Below are 18612 nucleotides of genomic sequence, written 5' to 3'. Positions count from 1 at the left end.
TTTACGTCATTTATGGTTATTTTAAAATGTGACTTAAAAAAAAAATTATTTGAAGTTTTAGTTATGTTTTGGCGCATTTATAGTTTTGACAGCTCTTCCTGTCAATTTTATGAATGGGCATTTCCCTGCTACCACTGGCTCTCCATGGCCCACGTGATCCCAGGGGACTGCACCCCTGGGATACGCAAGCACTGCGCGCCGGCAGTTGAAGGAGGCCCAGGATCGGAATCCCATGCGGGCCCACAGCACAACGGCCGGCGCGCTAGGTAAGTGCAGGTTGAAGGCTTGCACCCATGGGAAGCCTCTGACCCGAACTTCTGGGCCAATATATATTAATGATCTAGACGAGGGAACTAGATGTAATATCTCCAAGTTTGCAGACGACACAAAGCTGGGTGGGCGTGTGTGCAGAGAAACTCCAGTACGATTTGGACAGGTTGGGCAATTGGGCAGATGCATGGCAGATGCAGTATAATGTGGATAAATGCGAGGTTATCCACTTTGGTGGCAAGAACAGGAAGACAGATTATTATCTGAACGGCAATAGATTGGGAAAAGGGGAAGTGCAACGAGACCTGGGTGTCCTTGTGCACCAATCGCTGAAGGTAAGCATGTAGGTGCAGCAGGCAGTTAAGAAGGCAAATGGTATGCTGGCCTTCATAGTGAGAGGATTCGAGTACAGGAGCAAGGATATCTTGCTGCAGTTGTACAGGGCCTTGGTGAGACCACACCTTGAGTATTGTGTGCAGTTTTGGTCGCCTTATCTGAGGAAGGATGTTCTTGCCATGGAGGGAGTGCAGCGAAGATTCACCAGACTGATACCTGGGATGGCAGGAATGACGTATGAAGAGAGATTGGGTCGATTAGGCTTATATTCACTAGAGTTTAGAAGAATGAGAGGGGATCTAATTGAAACTTATAAAATTCTAACAGGACTAGACAGACTAGATGCAGGAAGGCTGTTCCCGATGGCGGGGAGTCCAGAACCAGGGGTCACAGTCTAAGGATAAGGGGTAAGCCATTTAGGACTGAGATGAGGAGGAATTTCTTCACCCAGAGAGTGGTGAACCTGTGAAATTCTCTACCACAGAAGACAGTTGATGCCAATTCATTAAATATATTCAAGAAGGAGTTAGATATATTTCTTAAGGCTAAGGGGATCAAGGGATATGGGGAGAAAGCAGTGACAGGGTACTGAATTTGGATGATCAGCCATGATCGCATTGAATGGCGGAGCAGGCTCGAGGGGCCGAATGGCCTACTCCTGCTCCTATCTTCTATGTTTCTATGTAAACCTATTTTAGACCTTCTTGTATTCTCTCTTTCAGACTGACCCCACCTAATACCATACCATTTCTTACTCTAGTCCTATCTGTCTCTCCCAATCCTTTGTGCACCTCATTTCTCCTTTCTAATGCCACTTCCTGGTGCCCATCCCCCTGCCAAATTAGTTTAAACTCTCCCCAACAGCACTAGCAACCCCCCCGGCGAGGCATTGGCCCCGGCTCTGTTGAGGTGCAAACAGTCCGGCCTTTACAGGTCCCACCTCCACCACCGGTCCTAATGTTCCAGGAATCTAAAGCCCTCCCTCCTGCACCGTCTTTCCAGCCAGCATTCATCTGCTCTATCCTCCTATTTCAATATTCACAAGCTCGTGGCACCGGAATTAATCCGGAGATTACTACGTTTGAGGTCCTGCTTTTTAATCTCTTTCCTAGCTCCCTAAAATCTGCTTGCTGGACCTCATCCCTCTTCCTACCTATGTCATTGATACCGATATGGACCACGACCACTGGCTGTTCACCCTCCCCCTTCAGAATGTTCTGCAGCCGCTCAGTGACATCCTTGACCCTGGCACCAGGGAGGCAACATACCATCCTGGAATCACGTCTGCGGCAGCAGAAACGCCTGTCTATTCCCCTAACTATTGAATCTCCTATCACTTTTACTTTCCCGATCTTCCTCCTCCTCACCGCCCCCCCCGCCCCCCCATACAGCTGCGCCACCCATGGTGCCATGGAGTTGGCTTTGGCTATATCTGGTTAGAGAGTGATATGCACTCAGGGGACTCCTGCACTACCTGCCTGGTCCTCCTTGTCTGTCTGACGGTCACCCATTTCCTCTGTGCCTGCACACTCTTACGCTGCGGGGTGACCACCTCCTGAAAAGTGCTATCCACGTAGCTCTCAGCCTCATGGATACACCACAGTGACGCCAGCTGCCGCTCAAGCTCCGAAACCTCTAGCTGATGACACTTCCTGCACACGTGGTTGTCCAGGACACGGGACGCATCCTGGAGTACCGACATGGCACAAGATGTACATTCCAAAGGACTGAGGTGCCCTGCCATGCCTCGACTTAATAGACTATTAACTAATTGAACAGAAATAAACTCATGACTTCAAAAAAAAAATCACCAGCTACTCACCAATCAGCTCCTTCCCCTGTGTTGGCGTCACTTTAGGTATTTTGCCTCGCTCCCTGCCGCTTGTGCTCCCTCCGTGCTCTGGGCTCTCAGGCCTACCTTTATCTGCGGCTGCTTCTCTCATTCTCCCGCAGGTCATACTCTCATGCCTATTAACTTAGAGTCCTTGGGTTCTGTGGCTCCACTCCTCCTTTTCATTTAGACATCTCAACCACCTTCCTCCTCTCCACCGAATTCCTGCTCTCACCAAATTATTCCACTCTGTTTGTGATCCACTCCATTTGCGTTCTCCCAGCTCTGGCTCCAAGCTCTGTGCTCAAGCTCCCAACTGATGGGGAGCACGGAAGGCAATGTGGGTGCACCTTGCACCCTGAAGAGCCTGTCATGCAAACGAAGCCTAGTGCTCTCTCATGCTCCTTTGCTCTGTCCATTGGGATTGAGATGTAGGTGTTCCTATTAGTGTAGAGAGCCTTGGTGACCTCCCTGATACAGCTGTGGACTGCAAACTGAAATATGTCACTGATGTCACCTGCTGCATCCTGAAAGGGGCCTATAATTAAGGACCATAGTGACTTTGACAGCCACATGCAGTGCTGTCCATGCCCTGGTGTGAGGCTCGAGTTGCAGCTGCTGCAGGTGACATAGCTCGGTGACAACTTCCTTTGTGAAGCGAAGGCGCCTCATACATTGCACCTCCCAAAAGTTCATGTAGGAGAAGTGCTCCCTGAAGACCCACTGTGGGTATGGGCTCCTGCATGGTGCCCTCCTTCACCTCCCTCTTGTTGCAGCTGCTCCCACTCTCTGTTGTCTTCCTTGCTGCCCTCCCCCCATCCCCTCCAGCACCAAAGGCAGCCCAACCAGACCACACATGACTGCAGTCAAACTGCTATTAAGTCAATGAAAAACAAAAAACATCAGCAAAATATTCTTCTCAACAGTCAAAATGAACTTTCGAGAGTCAGATAACAGACCAGGTTAAGTCAGCAGTCTGAAATGACAAAGCAGCAACTAACCTGTAAGTACCGCATGATCCTTTTAAATAACGCTGGTGAAGGGTCCTTCCCAGCTGTTAGGGCAACAAGTTGCTGGACGACTTTAACACACGGCGAAGCAGGTGCTGGGGCAGTCCAATCTCACAAAACAGTCCTACAACAAGCGTAGGACCCTTATTTACATAAGTTATTCAGCGTTTTCCATAGTTCTGGCGTGCGCTCTGGATGCCTACGAAGAAGTCCGATCCACTATAGCGGGCGGTGCAATTCCGGTCGTAATGAACACACACTTCCTGTTGCCATATTGGATGCTTATACACCCATTTAGCACCCGAAAAACGGTGCAGCACGATCAAATTTCTAAGCCTTTACTTTCGCAAGCCATCTCTGTTTCCTGTTTTTAATTAGTTTCTTATCTAGTCCTATATTCTATCATATAATATTGTTTCTAAATAAGTGACTGTACTGTAACGTTATTAGCTATCTACATTAGTGATATTAAATTGTTCATTTTCAAATCACCTGAAGTTATCAAAGAAACCTCCTTACCTTCTTGGACTTTTTCGATATAGCTTTAGCAGACTGTACAGGAGGCGGGGCAGTAACCTATTAGGAAGATAATGTAAGTTATTGGTATTAATGTGAAATCATTAATTTCAACAGTATAATTTTTTTTTATCCCAGTTATTTCAAAGTTTACATCCAATAATAGAAGATAAATCAGCATGCTGACAAGTCCATGACCACCTCCTTCACCTCATCAAACTTTTCCAATTTACAAAGCACTCATTCACCTCCCACTGCCTGGCACAATAAACTAAAAGTAAAAACTAACAAACAAAAGAAATACATAAAGTAAACTGGAGTAAATTCCTGATTGGTGGGAACAGTCAGGATGAGCTCCAAATTAGGAGATTTCTTATTTAGGATGCTAATGTCTCAATTGTCAGCCAATAGTATATATTATCTGAGTGCAATTGTTTAAGGCACTCACATCAAAGATTTTCCAAAGTACAGGGAGGGGGTAATAGATAGGACACATGTAGCCCATCATTCTCCTAATGCATTGTAAGGGCTACTACTCTGTTAATGTCTGGCTGATGTGCAAATATCATCACTGCATCATGCAAGTGACAACCAAATTCCCAGGGCGCATTCATATCGAGTTAATTCCCCATCAGTATACCATAGCACCTATGTTTGCTAATTTCCAGCGAATGAAGGCTCCTTGAGGACCAAAACTACCCACTGCTATCTTAGCTGATGACTCCTCTGCACCATGTACAGTAAATACAGCAGCTGAGATGCCTCGCTAATAATAGAAAATATCATTGGCATTCTAAGGCAGTGCTTCCAGTGCTTGGACACATAAGGGATCATCCTGCAGTAACAGCCTGCTAAAGATTCTCAGCTCATTGTGGCTTGCTGCATGCTGCGAAACATAGTCACCGAAAGAAGGATTCACCTGGAGGAACAGCAACAGTTGTCCACAGAACAGCTGCTTGAGGAGGAGGCGTAGGAACCCAAGGAAGAAGAGGAGACAGCCCAGCAAATTGTACAGACAAGTATGCTAATCCTGGATTCAAGATGCCTTTACGTGAACAAAGAATCCTAGCCTCCTCACTCCACACACCAACTTCCCTTGCCAGTCCAATAAATGACAATCACCATGAATCACAAAATATCCCTACTTCTCTCCTATAATCATCCTTCCTCTCATCCACACTTTTCTAAATCAGCCTCTCAAAAAATATTGTCGCACTCTACCAGGAACAGTAGCATAGTGTTTATGTTACTGGACTAGTAATCCAGAGGCCTGGACTAATGATCCAGAGATGTGAGAAAGAAAGACTTGCATTTATATAGGCCTTTCACGACCACTAGACGTCTCAAAGCACTTTACAGCCAATGAAGTACTTTTGAAGTGTAGTCACTTTTGTAATGTCAAAACACAGCCAGCAAATTTGCGCACAGCAAGCTCCCACAAACAGCAATGTGATAATCACCAGATAATCTGTTTGAGTGATGTTGATTGAGAGATAAATACTGGCCAAAACGCCGGGGATAACTCCCTTGCTCTTCTTCGAAATAGTGCCGTGGGATCTTTTACGTCCACCTGAGAGGGCAGACGGGGCTTCGGTTTAACGTCTCATCCAAAAGACGGCACCTCCGACAGCATAGCACTCCCTCACTGCTGCACTAAAGTGACAGCCTAGATTTTGTTTGGACTCAAGTCTCTGAAGTGGGACTTGAACCCACAACTTTCTGACTCAGAGGCGAGAGTGCTACCCACTGAGCCACGGCTAACACACGGCTGCTGTGGTGAGTTCACCATGGCAACTGGGGAATTTAAATTCAGTTAATTAAATAAATCTGGAATAAAAAGCTAGTATCAGTAATGGTGACCCAGAAACTATTGGATTGTCGTAAAAACTCATCTGGTTCACTAATGTCCTTTAGGGAAGGAAATCTGCCGTCCTTACCTGGTCTGGCCTATATGTGACTCCAGACCCACAGCAATGTGGTTGACACTTAACTGCCCTCTGAAATAGCCTAGCAAGCCACACAGTTGTAACAAACCACAACAAAAAACAATAAGAATAAGACCGGACGGACCACTCGGCATCAACCTAGGCACCGGCTTCAGACACGGCAACGGTACACCCAGCACAGTCGGCCCTGCAAAGTCCTCCTCACTAACATCTGGGGACTTGTGCCAAAATTGGGAGATTTGTTCCACAGAATGGTCAAGCAACAGCCTGACATAGTCATACTCACAGAATCAAAACTTTCAGCCACTGTCCCAGATTCCTCCATCACCATTGTAAGGGGACGTTTTAACGAGCTTATGGTGTGCTAAATCGGTTTTGATTTTCGCACTACTCATGAGCGGTTTCGAAGCGCTCCCCCCTCACGGTTCTAGACACTGGGCTTATTGCCAGACAACCTTTGTGTGTTGGCCCAACTCGTGACTCGGAAGACATATGGTCAGATGAGACAGATTGAGTTTTAAATCAAAACAATCTTTATTTTGAAAGAGAATGTACACAGAGAAAAATGGCAAGAATAAATGCAGATGAAAAATAACGTTTCTCACAGAGGACTAAATTATACACCGAGAAAAATAACTTTAAAGCATATAAACAGTTCTAAAATAGCGATAAGCTAAAAGCGGGGTGAGGGAAGCGCACGGACACATCGAGGGATAAGTCACACTCCTGACTTACAAATACCCTTAACGTTACAAACCCTCGCGTTACTGAATATACCTCAATTATGTCAGTTAGGTAGAGTTGGGCCTTTATGCTCACCAGAATGTCAAAACCCTTCTGGACCTTGGTACTTCTTGTTACGCCTGGAATTTCCGATCTTCCTTATGGGACCGGCTCCTGGACCCTGTTACTTGGTGTCGTCCGGGACCTCCGACCTTCCTTATGGGACCGGCTCCTGGACTTGCTCTCCTGTACAAACTTTGGAAGTCCTCCGAAATCCTCGAGCCGTTTTCTGTTCCGCACAGTCCTCGAACTCCTGATGGTAACTGGACTTGGACTTCACGGTGTGAACCGTCTCCGGAGGAGTCTTCCTTACTCTGGTCGAATCTTAGACTGGCTTGCTGACGATTTACCTGAACGGTTATACTCTTTTCTGGCCCTAATCTTGGCGCCAAATCAACCGTTTTCCTTTGTTAAGGTTGCTTTAACAAAAGCAAGCACATTAATTTTAACTGCTCGCAAATCGAACTAATGGGAATCCGATTAGTGTCCCTTCGTTTGTGTGTGCTCCGCAGTTTCTGAGATCGGTTACCGCTTTGCCATAATGGGAATCCGTTTAGTGTCCCTCCGTTTGTGTGTGCTCAGCGGTTTCTGAGATCGGTTACCGCTCTGCCAGCGATTAGCACACCTCCAGGTGCTAATAGTTTTGTTTACTGTTGTAACCACATTACAATATCAAAAACAGTAAGGTTCTGGATTCTTCTAATCGATGATGACTCAGACTGCTGTTAGGTACTGTGTGTGTGTCCTTTTGAACTGGGCCATGAGAACTGCCAACTCCATTCTGTGTTCTCACAATGTGGCCACTTCAGGGGCCCTACCCGTATACTGTATTTCATGGATTTTTGCGAATCCTACACCATCCCGAGGTATGTCCTGTCCCACCGGCAGGACAGACCCACCATAGGTGGCGGCACAGTGGTATACAGTCGGGAGCGACTGGTCCTGGGAGTCCTCAACATTGACTTCGGACCCCATAAAGTCTCATGGCTTCAAGTCAAACATAAGCAAGGGAAGCTACTGCTGATTACCACCTATCGCTCTCCCTCAGCTGATGAATCAGTACTCCTCCATGTTGAACACCACTTGGAAGAAGCACTGAGGGTTGGTAGCAAGGGCACAGAATGTAGAAACATAGAAGATAGGAGCAGGAATAAGCCATTTGGCCCCTCGAGCCTGCTCCGCCATTCAATGAGATCATAGCTGATCATCCAAACTCAGTACCCTGTCCCTTCCTTCTCCCCATATCCCTTGATCCTTTTAGCCTTAAGAAATTTATCTAACTCCTTCTTGAATATATTTAATGAATTGGCCTCAACTGCCTTCTGTGGTAGCGAATTCCACAGATTCACCACTCTCTAGGTGAAGAAATTCCTCCTCATCGCTGTCCTAAATGGCTTACCTCTTATCCTTAGACTGTGACCCAATGTCCATCACCAAGAGTTGCTCGGTAGCACCACTACTGACCGAGCTGACCGAGTCCTGAAGGACATGGCTGCCAGACTAGGACTGTGGCAGGTGGTGAGAGAACCAACACGAGGGGAAAAACCTACTTGACCTCATCCTCACCAATCTACCTGTCACAGATGCATCTGTCCATGACAGCATTGGTAGCAGTGACCACCACACAGTCATTCTGGAGACTAAATCCCGTCTTCACACTGAGGCCACACTCCATCGTGTTGTGTGGCACTACCACTATGCTAAATGGGATAGATTCAGAACAGATCTGGCAGCTCAAAACTGGGCAGCCATGAGGCGCTGTGGGCCATCAACAGCAGCAGAATTGTATTCCATCACAATCTGTAAACTCATGAAATGGTTCCCATTGGCAGAAGGGTCGAGAACCAGAGGACACAGATGTAAGGTGATTGGCAGAAGAACCAAAGGCGACATGAGAAAAAGCTTTTTTACTCAGCGAGTGGTTAAGATCTGGAATGCACTGCCTGAAAGGGTGGTGGAGGCAGAGTCAATCACAGCTTTCAAAAGGGAGTTGGATAAGTACCTGAAGGGAAAAAATTTGCAGGGCTACGCTTAAAGGGCGGGGGAGTGGGACTAGCTGAAGTGATCTTGCAGAGAGCCGGCACAGGATCGACGGGCCGAATGGCCTTCTTCCGTGCTGTAACCATTCTATGATTCTGTGATTCTATGATCCCTCACTCTACCATTACCATCAAGCCAGGGGACCATCCCTGGTTCAATGAGGAGTGCAGAATAGCAAGCTAGGAGCAGCACCAGGCATACCTAAAAATAAGATACCAACCTGGGGAAGCTGCAACACAGGACTACACGCAGGCTAAACAGCAGAAGCAGCATCCTATAGACAGAGCTAAGTGATCCCAGTGATCAAAGCTCTGCAGTCCTGCCACATCCAGTCGTGAATGGTGGTGGACAATTAAACAACTAACGGGAGGAGGAGGCTCCATGAATATCCCCATCCTCAATGACGGAGCCCAGCACGCGAGTGCAAAAGACAAGGCTGAAGCGTTTGCAACCTTCTTCAGCCAGAAGTGCCGAGTGGATGATCCATATCGGCCTCCTCCTGAGGTTCCCACCATCACAGAAGCCAGTCTTCAGCCAATTTGATTCACTCCACGTGATATCAAGAGTTGAGTGCACTGGATACAGCAAAGGCGATGAGCCCTGACAACATCCCAGCTGTCATGCTGAAGACTTGTGCTCCAGAACTAGCCGCACCTCTAGCCAAGTTATTCCAGTACAGCTACAACACTGGCATCTACCTGACAATGTGGAAAACTGCCCAGGTATGTCCTGTCCACAAAAAGCAGTTCAAATCCAATCCGGCCAATTACCGCCCCATCAGTCTACTCTCAATCATCAGCAAAGTGATGGAAGGTGTCATCGACAGTGCTATCAAGCAGCACTTACTCACAAATAACCTGCTCACCGATGTTCAGTTTGGGTTCCGCCAGGTCAACTCAGCTCCAGCCCTCATTACAGCCTTGGTCTAAACATGAACAAAAAAGCTGAATTCCAGAGGTGAGGTGAGAGTTACTTCCCTTGACATCAAGGCAGCATTTGACTGAGTGTGACATCAAGGAGCCCCAGTAAAACTGAAGTCAATGGAAATCAGCGGGAATACTCTCCACTGGCTGGAGTCATACCTAGCACAAAGGAAGATGGTTGTAGCTGTTGGAGGTCAATCATGTCAGTCCCAGGACATCGCTGCAGGAGTTCCTCGGGGCAGTGTCCTAGGCCCAAACATCTTCAGCTGCTTCATCAATGACCTTCCCTCCATCATAAAGTCAGAAGTGGGGATGTTCACTGATGATTGTACAGTGTTCAGTTCCATTTGCAACTGCTCAGATAATGAAGCAGTCCATGCCCAAATGCAGCAAGACCTGGATGACATTCAGGCTTGGGCTGAGAAGAACATAAGAAATAGGAGTAGGAATAGGCCACTTGGCCCCTTGAGCCTGCTCCGCCATTCACTAAGATCATGGCTGATCTTGGGCTCAAAGCCACTTCCCTGCCCGCTCCCCATAACCCTTCACTCCCTTATCTTGCAAAAATCTGTCTATCTCCACCTTAAATGTATTTAATGACCCAGCCTCCACAGCTCTCTGAGGCAGAGAATTCCACAGATTTACGATCCTCTGAGAGAAGAAATTTCACCTAATCTCAGTTCTAAAACCCTTTATTCTGAAACTATGCCCCCGAGTTCTAGATTTCCCCATGAGGGGAAACATCCTCTCTGCATCTACCTTGTCGAGCCCCCTCAGTATCTTATATGTTTCAAAAAGATCGCCTCGCATTCTTCTAAATTCCAGTGAGTATAGGCCTAACCTGCTCAACCTTTCCTCATAAGTCAACCCCCTCATCTCTGGAATTAACCGAGTGAATCGTCTCTGAATTGCCTCCAATGCAAGTATATCCTTCCTTAAATAAGGAGACCAAAACTGTACGCAGTACTCGAGGTGTGGTCTCACCAATACCCTGTACAGTTGTAGCAGGACTTCCCTGCTTTAATACTTCAACCCCCTTGAAATAAAGGCCAACATTCCATTTGCCTTTTTGATTACTTGCTGTACCTGCATGCTAACTTTGTGTGTTTCATGCACAAGGATCCCCAGGTCCCTCTGAACTGTAGCATTTTGTAATCTCTCTCCTGATAAGTGGCAACTAACATTCGCGCCACACAAGTGCCAGGCAATATCTCCAACAAGCAAGAGTCTAACCACCGCCCCTTGACATTCAACGGCATTACCATCGGCGAAACCCCACCATCAACATCCTGGGGGTCACCATTGACCAGAAACTTAACTGGACCAGCCACATAAATACTGTGGCTACAAGAGCAGGTCAGAGGCTGGTTATTCTGTGGCGAGTGTCTCACTTCCTGACTCCCCAAAGCTTTTCCACCATCTACAAGGCACAAGTTAGGAGTGTGATGGATTACTCTCCACTTGCCTGGATGAGTGCAGCTCCAACAACACACAAGAAGCTTAACACCATCCAGGGCAAAGCAGCCCGCCTGATTGGCACCCCATCCACCACCTTAAACATTCGCTCCCTCCACCACCGGCGCGCCGTGGTTGCAGTGTGTACCATCTACAAGACGCACTGCAGCAACTCGCCAAGGCTTCTTTGGCAACACCTCCCAAACCGGTGACCTCTGCCACCTAGAAGGACAAGGGCAGCAGGCACATGGGAACACCACCACCTCCAAGTTCCCCTCCAAGTCATACACCATCCTGACTTGGAACTTTATCGTTGTTCCTTCATCGTTGCTGGGTCAAAATCCTGGAACTCCCTCCCTAACAGCACTGTGGGAGTACCTTCACCACTCGGACTGCAGCAGTTCAAGAAGGCAGCTCACCACCACCTTCTCAAGGGCAATAAATGCTGGCCTTGCCAGCGACACCCACATCCCGTGAATGAATAAAAAAAAGCTGCTACGAGCCTGCTACCAAGGTGCTTACCCTTCCTATGAGTTGTCCCCAACTATCAATTCCGGTTCTTCTTTGCAGTGTAAACCTTGTGACTGGAGCCTATGAGGTGCCTGACAGCTAATGGTCATAAAGGCACCTGGGTTAAAGGTGGCTCTCGAGCTCTGTGAGCATGGACCTCAGATGGACCTTTTTTAGGTTACTGCACTTCAACTGGTGCAAGGACAGCCAGACCCTGCATGTTTTCAGACTTCTGTGCAATAATTGGAAAGGGATTTGGATGTGTTGCCATTGGGAAAGCCTTCACCCAATGTCAGGTCCAGTCAGTACCTGTTCCCAGCCTCCACGTCACAGCCTGAGCAGACATCATCACAGCAAAGACATTGTGGCGGCCCTCCCCTCATTTGGCTAAACTCATCAGCTGTCCTACCCAATGAGGAGGAGATTGCTGCCCAAGGCCTATACGGCAACCATCTGAGCAGTCATAACAGCCTCTGCTGTGAAGGCTGCACTGCAGATGGCCCTGGAGCTGTCACTGATCCAAAGATTCGCTGAATGCTTTCCATTCCATGTTTGAGAAACCTCCACACTTGCTTCCATGTGCCTAAAGTTCCTAGACAAATTCACAAAGATTGCAACAATCTCTCGTGTTCAGAAAGGATCCTTCTTTTAAAGGTTGGGCCTTAAAGATCTGGATACCTGACCTCAACAGCTGGGGATAGAAACCTCATCCTTGAATGAGATGATTCCTCTTTCTTTTCAATCTTTTCCCCTGGCTTCTGCTCACCTGTGCTTCGTGGATCAACCAGTGTAGTCAATCTAACTATCTAAATCTCTTGGGGTGGATGGCTCTGCACTGTTACTTGCCCGAGTAAGATGGAATGATGTGGTGCTAGGTGAGATCTTGGGTGGCTTTTGTTGTGAGGGCCTTGCTGCAGCTTCTTTGGCCCTGCCTGTCTGGACAGAAAGATAAAACTGCTAGGTAGATATCCTCAGAACAACTTTTGGGTGCCTGAGCTTTGCCAAGGAGCTGCTGACACATGGTAGCTTATGTTGTGTGTGAGTGCTTGTAGAAGTATCTAGGATAGCATGTAAAGGAAAACTCATTATCGTACAAATCCTAAGCTGGGGCCGGGCTTCCTGCTTCTCCACCGTCTCAAGTTCTTGGTCCCGCTCCTCAACGTGGGTCACATCTCAGGCATCATTAATATCAGCCTGCCCTCTCTTTGCAGATATCTTCCTTCTATTATGTACTGTCTTCTCCTAAAAATTAAGGCATAGATAAAGTACCAAAGTCTGCATGGACTGTATCTTCTCCTGAATGTGAAGATGGACTCTACATGGATTGTGATTGCAGAAAGAGGCAGTTTACAGGGCAGGACATGGAAGTGTGTTGTCTGTTGTATCCTTATCAGAAAAGCATGAGGCTGGGAAAGGAAGTTGATGATTAGTGCAAAGTGAAGTGTCATTCACTCTGGGAAGGTTGAGAGAAAGTGAAGGAATGCATGGGTTTAACTAATGAAATTTGGATCAGAGTACAAAGAAAATGGGACATTAACACCACCTACTTTGGCCCACCGAGTGAATTTGTTGCATGTTTTTTGGCACTGCAGCCATGTTCTCTGGACAATGCTGTTGGCATTGACTGTGTCTACCACCTCCTGTCAAGCTCTTTGCCCCACACTTCCACTGATATTTTGACCAAGGTATGGGATAAACACTCCCTCCTGTGTTCCACTTCCTGCGGCAAGATCTTAACAGCAATCTCATCAAACCAGGGGAATCTGCTTCTTCTCTCCCTGCTCTCAGATGAAAAACAATAAGGAGCTGAAAACCTACCAGGAGGGGGTGGGGGGAATGGGGGGTGGGTGGCAAGGGAAGGTGTAAAGGCTGGGATGCGCTGAAGAGACCACCAATTGTGGAGGTACGGTGACCATCGGGGTGGGGTGATGGGTGTCAGGAACCCTCTGGTCATAACTGTCAAGTGCTCCTAGTGGTGGCATTTGAATTTTTTGTCAAAAAAAATGTTTCAGAAATGGACACTTCAAACCTAGAATCATAGATTGGTTACAACACAGAAGGAGGCCATTCAGTCCACTGAGCCCGTGCAAGCTCTCTTCAAGAGCACTTCAGCTAGTCCCACTCCCCCGCCCTATCCCCGTAACCCAGCAATTTATTTTTCCTTCAGGTACTTATCTAATTCCCTTTTGAAAGCCACGATTGAGTTTGCCTCCACTACCCTTTCAGGCAGTGCATTCCAGATCCTAACCACTCGCTGCATAAAAACGTTTTTCCTCATGTCGCCTTTGGTTCTTCTGCCAATCACCTTAAACCTTAAATCACCTAAAACATACAAAGTTGCTAGTGGTTTGTGTCGCAAAAATAAACAATTACTTTGTTTCTGGTCTACAGACAAAGATTCACCTTGCTAACCAGAGGTGGGCTGACTTTCATACCTGTGCAACACTGAACAAAGTGTCCTGTAAATAAAGAATCCTGTGGTTGTTGGTAGCACTCCGCACCTCTGGGTCAGAAGGATGTGAGTTCAAATCCCACTCCAGAGGCTTGAGCACGAAAATCTAGGTTTGCAATGCTGAGGGACTGCGTCTTTTTGGATGAGACACTAAACTGAGGCCCTGTCTGCTCTCTCAGGTGGACTCTCTCAGATCCCATGGCACTATTTTGAAGAAGAATAGGGGACTTATCCCTCAACCAACACCACTAAAAGAAACAGATTATCTGGTCATTATCACATTGCTGTTTGTGCGGGCTTGCTGTGCACAAATTGGCTGCCATGTTTCCTACATTACAACAGTGACTACACTTCAAAAAAGTACATATTTTGTTTCTTAACTTGTCCCATTACCATCTCCTTTTGCCTTGCACCATTATCCCTGTTATCTCTTAATCTCTCCTGCCTTCCATCCTATCACAGACCTTCCCTTTTATTCTTTCCTCCCCTCCTCCTGCCCTTACACTTGCTTAAAAACCTGTTCCACCTCCAACTTTTTCCAGTTCTGACGAAGGGTCATCGACCTGAAACGTTAACTCTGTTTCTCTCTCCACAGATGCTGCCTGACCTGCTGACTGTTTCCAACATTTTCTGTTTTTATTTCAAAAAAAGTACTTCATTGGCTGTAAAGCGCTTTGAGACGTCCGGTGGTCGTGAAAGGCGCTTTATAAATGCAAGTCTTTCTTATAAAAATAAAGCATGAATATTTAACGTGTGTAAAAAAAACGAAGATGAAAAAAATTTGTTGAAATTACCGATCTAGTTTTCGTTTTCTGTGGCATCTCGATGAATGGAAGGGACTGTAACTGTAATCCGACTCAAAGAGCAGCAGCGTCGCATCAACGGAAGTTGAATCCCATCACCTGGGCAACCACAGCTTCCGCCGTCACCTGCACCAACCATTTCTACTTTCAAAGGAGAAATAAAAGTTATATTTTAAATATAACTGATCAAGCTATATTATATCAAATTAATAATTATATTAATAAACAAATAAAAAAAGATGAGGGAAAGAGTATCCACGGTTTAAAGTTGCAGCCCGCCGAGCATGTCTTCCTTGCCTGAGCCAGTCGTAACCAGGGTAACGGGATTGTCTCCAGCGATGCCTGGATGGTCGGATGAATGGGGGGAAAAAACTGTTTCTTTAAAATTAAAATAATTTCCCGGATCAACCAACGTGATTGATTTTTTTTCTTGCAATTATTAAGATATTACTTACGCCTTTAAGAAAAAAAATAATGATTGTTATTTTTCGAGGGGGGTCTTGCGAGGCGCTCGGTGGCTCCGACTTCCGGACCCGGAAGCTGGAGTTGAGTCACTGTCTCTGCGTGAGGTGGAGACTGGCTTCAGGCTGCTGTGAGAAATAATATGAGGTAATCACACTGGAGGGAAGGAAATAATCATCGTAGTCATCATAAATAGTCATCATTGGGGGTCATTTTTTTTCTTAAAAAAAAAGGCCGCAGCATCACTTCGATTTCGTTATCCAAAATGATGGAAGAAATCGACCGATTTCAAGTCCCCACAGCCCGGTCAGAAATACAACCGCTGGTAAGAAAGGGGATTTTAAAAAACAGCTTCTCTCTTTATTTCTCTTTTATTTCTCAATAGTTTTATAGATCATGCTCTTTGCAGTGGCAGTTCTGACTGGTTGGAGCTCGAGGCCTTGTCTGGTGATTTTTGGGGTTCAAACGCGTTTTTTTTATGTAGTTATATAAAAAATGCTGGTTCCCTCCTTTTTAAAAAAAACGGCTTGGTCCGTAATATTTATCTCCCATGTTTGGTGTAACGCGCTAACTTCCTACTGTCAACAAAAAGTGCGCATTTTAAGGTACGTACACAAGTTTTAAATTATACGGTGACTGGTTGGGCCCTGAATTCATTGCCCCTTTTGCCACATCTCCGAGCCTCGGTTCGGAGGGAGGTGAGGCCAAACTTGCGAGAAAATTGTAAAGGTGTATCTCAAATGGCTTTTATGTTGCCTTTTTTTGCATCCAAGAGTAAGGGATCATGCAGGTAATGTTATAGAAGAAATGTATAATTTTAATGAGGTTATAATGTATGACCGCTGCCTGTTTGGTTTTATTTTAAAGTGAAATACAATACAGACAATACTTTGTGTATTTAGTCTTTATCTTCCACAACAGGTATACTGTAATAGATGTGAATTAAAAATTTTGGAAAATATTCTAGGTTTCTTTTACCTGACAATTACGCTCTGGGACAATTTTATCTTGTTTTAAGAGGACACTTAGTTTCTATGCATTTCATTCAAATAGAATAATAACGCTTTATAAATAATCATGCTATAATCCATTTGAATATCTCTAGGGTACAGGTGCACTTCATTGCAATCTATGCTGTTGCAATTCACGATGCTATCTGAATCTTTAAATTGGGTTATAGCCTTGAGCCACACCTAGATAGACCCAGATTTTACATTGTTGTTCAAGGAATGAGATACTTGGTTTAATCTTATTTTCTATGTAATTCATAGTTTTCCATGAAGTGTGTATGTATTTCTGTAGCCCTTGAATATTTTGAGCTCCTTCTGGATCTTTTTTATACAGAAGGCAATGGATACTGTAAGATATGTAAAATAATACATGTGTAATTAAGATGAAAGCAAGTTTATTGATCATTATATAATAGTTTTGCCATGGCATAAAATTGGGCTGCGATAAGCACATTCAAAAATTGACCAGAGAATTAATTTATGGCTGGCCTGTTGGTCTTGTAAATGTATTCTGATAACACATACAGTACGGTGTGCACCTGCCAAAAAGAGACCTATTCTGCAGGGTTTTCACAAACTGTTTCCAACAAGCACTTGTTTCATGATAAGGCACACTTTGTATATTTTTTAGATTTTTTTGTGTTAGTTGATCAGTCTAATGAAAGAAAGAAAAACTTCCATTTATATAGCGCCTTTCACGACCACCGGACGTCTCAAAGCGCTTTACAGCCAATGAAGTCCTTTTGAAGTGTAGTCACTGTTGTAATGCTTCAAATATAGTTTAAAGCCCTCTTTTCATGAGAAATATATTTTCCATGAAAGGCCATGCATTGTCTAAGAAAGAACTAGCATTTCTACAGTGCCTCATTACATCCTCAGGCTGTCACAAAGAACTTCACAGCCAGTGAATTACTTTTTAAGTGTAATCACTAGTTGTGCAGACGAGCACGCCAACTAGGTCCCACAAATAGCAAATGGGATAAATGACCAGTTAATTTGTTTTGGTGGTATTACTTTGAGAGAGAAATGTTGTCCATGTCACAAGAAAAGCCGCCGGCTCTTTCAATGCTGCAATTGCATCTTTGATGTCCGTCTGAACAGACAGATGGGGATTTGATTTAACATCTCATTTATAATAGTATATTTCCGACAATGCGGCACTCCCTCAGTAATGCACTGAAGTATGAGATTATGTGCTCAAGATCTGGATTAGGGCTTGAATACACAACATTAGAATCATAAAATCATAGAAATTTACATCACAGACAGAGACCATTTGGCCCACCATGCCAGAGCAGTCACACTTAGTCCCACATTCCCACTTTTTGTCCATAACCCTGTACGTTCCTCATCCTCAATCACCTGTCCAACTCCCTTTTAAAATTATTTATTGAATCAGCTTCCACCATCTTTTCAGGTAGTGCGTTCCAGATTCCGACAACTCTTGAGTTTGAATCTATGACCTCTAGTTATTGATCCACTCGCCAGAGTGAATACTTTTTCCCCAATTTACTCTATCAAATCCTCTCATCATCTTGAAAATCTCTATTCGGTCACTTCGTAACCTTCTCTGTTCCAAGGAGAACAGTGCTAACTTTTCCAACCCCTCATCCCTGATAACATCCTAAGCCTCCTCTGTACCCTTTCTTAGGCCTTTACATCTTTCCTGAAGTGTGGTGCCCAGAATTTTCCACAATACTTAAGTGATTTATAAAGTTCTAGCATGATCTCTTTGCTTTTATATTCTATTCCCCTATAAACCCAGGTAACCTATATGCTTTTTTATCCACCGTATCAACTTGCCCTGCCACCTTTTAAGGGTTTGTGTATATGGACACCAAGGTCTCTCTGCTCATCTACACTTTTCAAAATTGTGCCATTTTATAGGATACTATCTTTCCATATTGGTCCTCCCAAAGTGCATCACTTCACACTTCTACACATTGCACGCCATCTGCCATGCTCCTGCCCAATTCACCATCTGACTTAGGGGTGAGAGTGCTACAAACTGAACCAAGCTAACAGATTTAAAATACACCTGAATACTTATAATGAAATAGTAAGGTAATTTCAAAGGAGTCTATGAATATTGCACAGGTATAAGCTATTCTAGAAGAAGAAAAATCTATAATTCACTTAAAATAGAAACTTAGAGTAACTGTATAACTCTGACTGTTTGAAATTCAGTTTGTGACTTCTGGATAGAAGCAGTGATTTATTGTTGGATTCTTTTTGTATTAGGCTTTCAAAGTTCAGTTTGCCAGG

At 45.2% G+C, this 18612-nt stretch overlaps 2 protein-coding genes across 3 annotated transcripts in view; one reads left to right on the top strand and one right to left on the bottom strand.

Annotated features, from left to right (window-relative positions):
• The window catches only part of dnai1.2 (dynein, axonemal, intermediate chain 1, paralog 2), a 464908-nt gene extending 449876 nt beyond the window's left edge, over positions 1–15032 (bottom strand). Inside the window, exons 1-2 of the mRNA XM_085974010.1 lie at positions 14867–15032; positions 3967–4023 (exon numbers count right to left, since the gene is read on the bottom strand). Coding sequence (XP_085830136.1) covers positions 3967–4023; positions 14867–14893 — 84 coding nt within the window. The 5' untranslated portion in view covers positions 14894–15032. The remainder of the gene's footprint in view (positions 1–3966; positions 4024–14866) is intronic.
• Positions 15033–15405: 373 nt separating this feature from the next.
• Positions 15406–18612, top strand: part of fam219aa (family with sequence similarity 219 member Aa) — an 87711-nt gene continuing 84504 nt past the window's right edge. For both annotated transcript variants that reach the window (XM_085974002.1, XM_085973995.1), the window contains exon 1: positions 15406–15662. In XM_085974002.1, coding sequence (XP_085830128.1) covers positions 15603–15662 — 60 coding nt within the window. In that variant the 5' untranslated portion in view covers positions 15406–15602. The remainder of the gene's footprint in view (positions 15663–18612) is intronic.

The sequence above is a fragment of the Somniosus microcephalus genome, chromosome 2 (assembly GCF_052327205.1).
Source record: "Somniosus microcephalus isolate GS21.2 chromosome 2, FLI_Smic_1.0, whole genome shotgun sequence".
NCBI classification, from domain to species: Eukaryota; Metazoa; Chordata; class Chondrichthyes; order Squaliformes; family Somniosidae; genus Somniosus; species Somniosus microcephalus.
The sequence above is the reverse complement of the archived record's forward strand: the minus strand, read 5'-3'. Positions and strand labels throughout refer to the sequence as shown.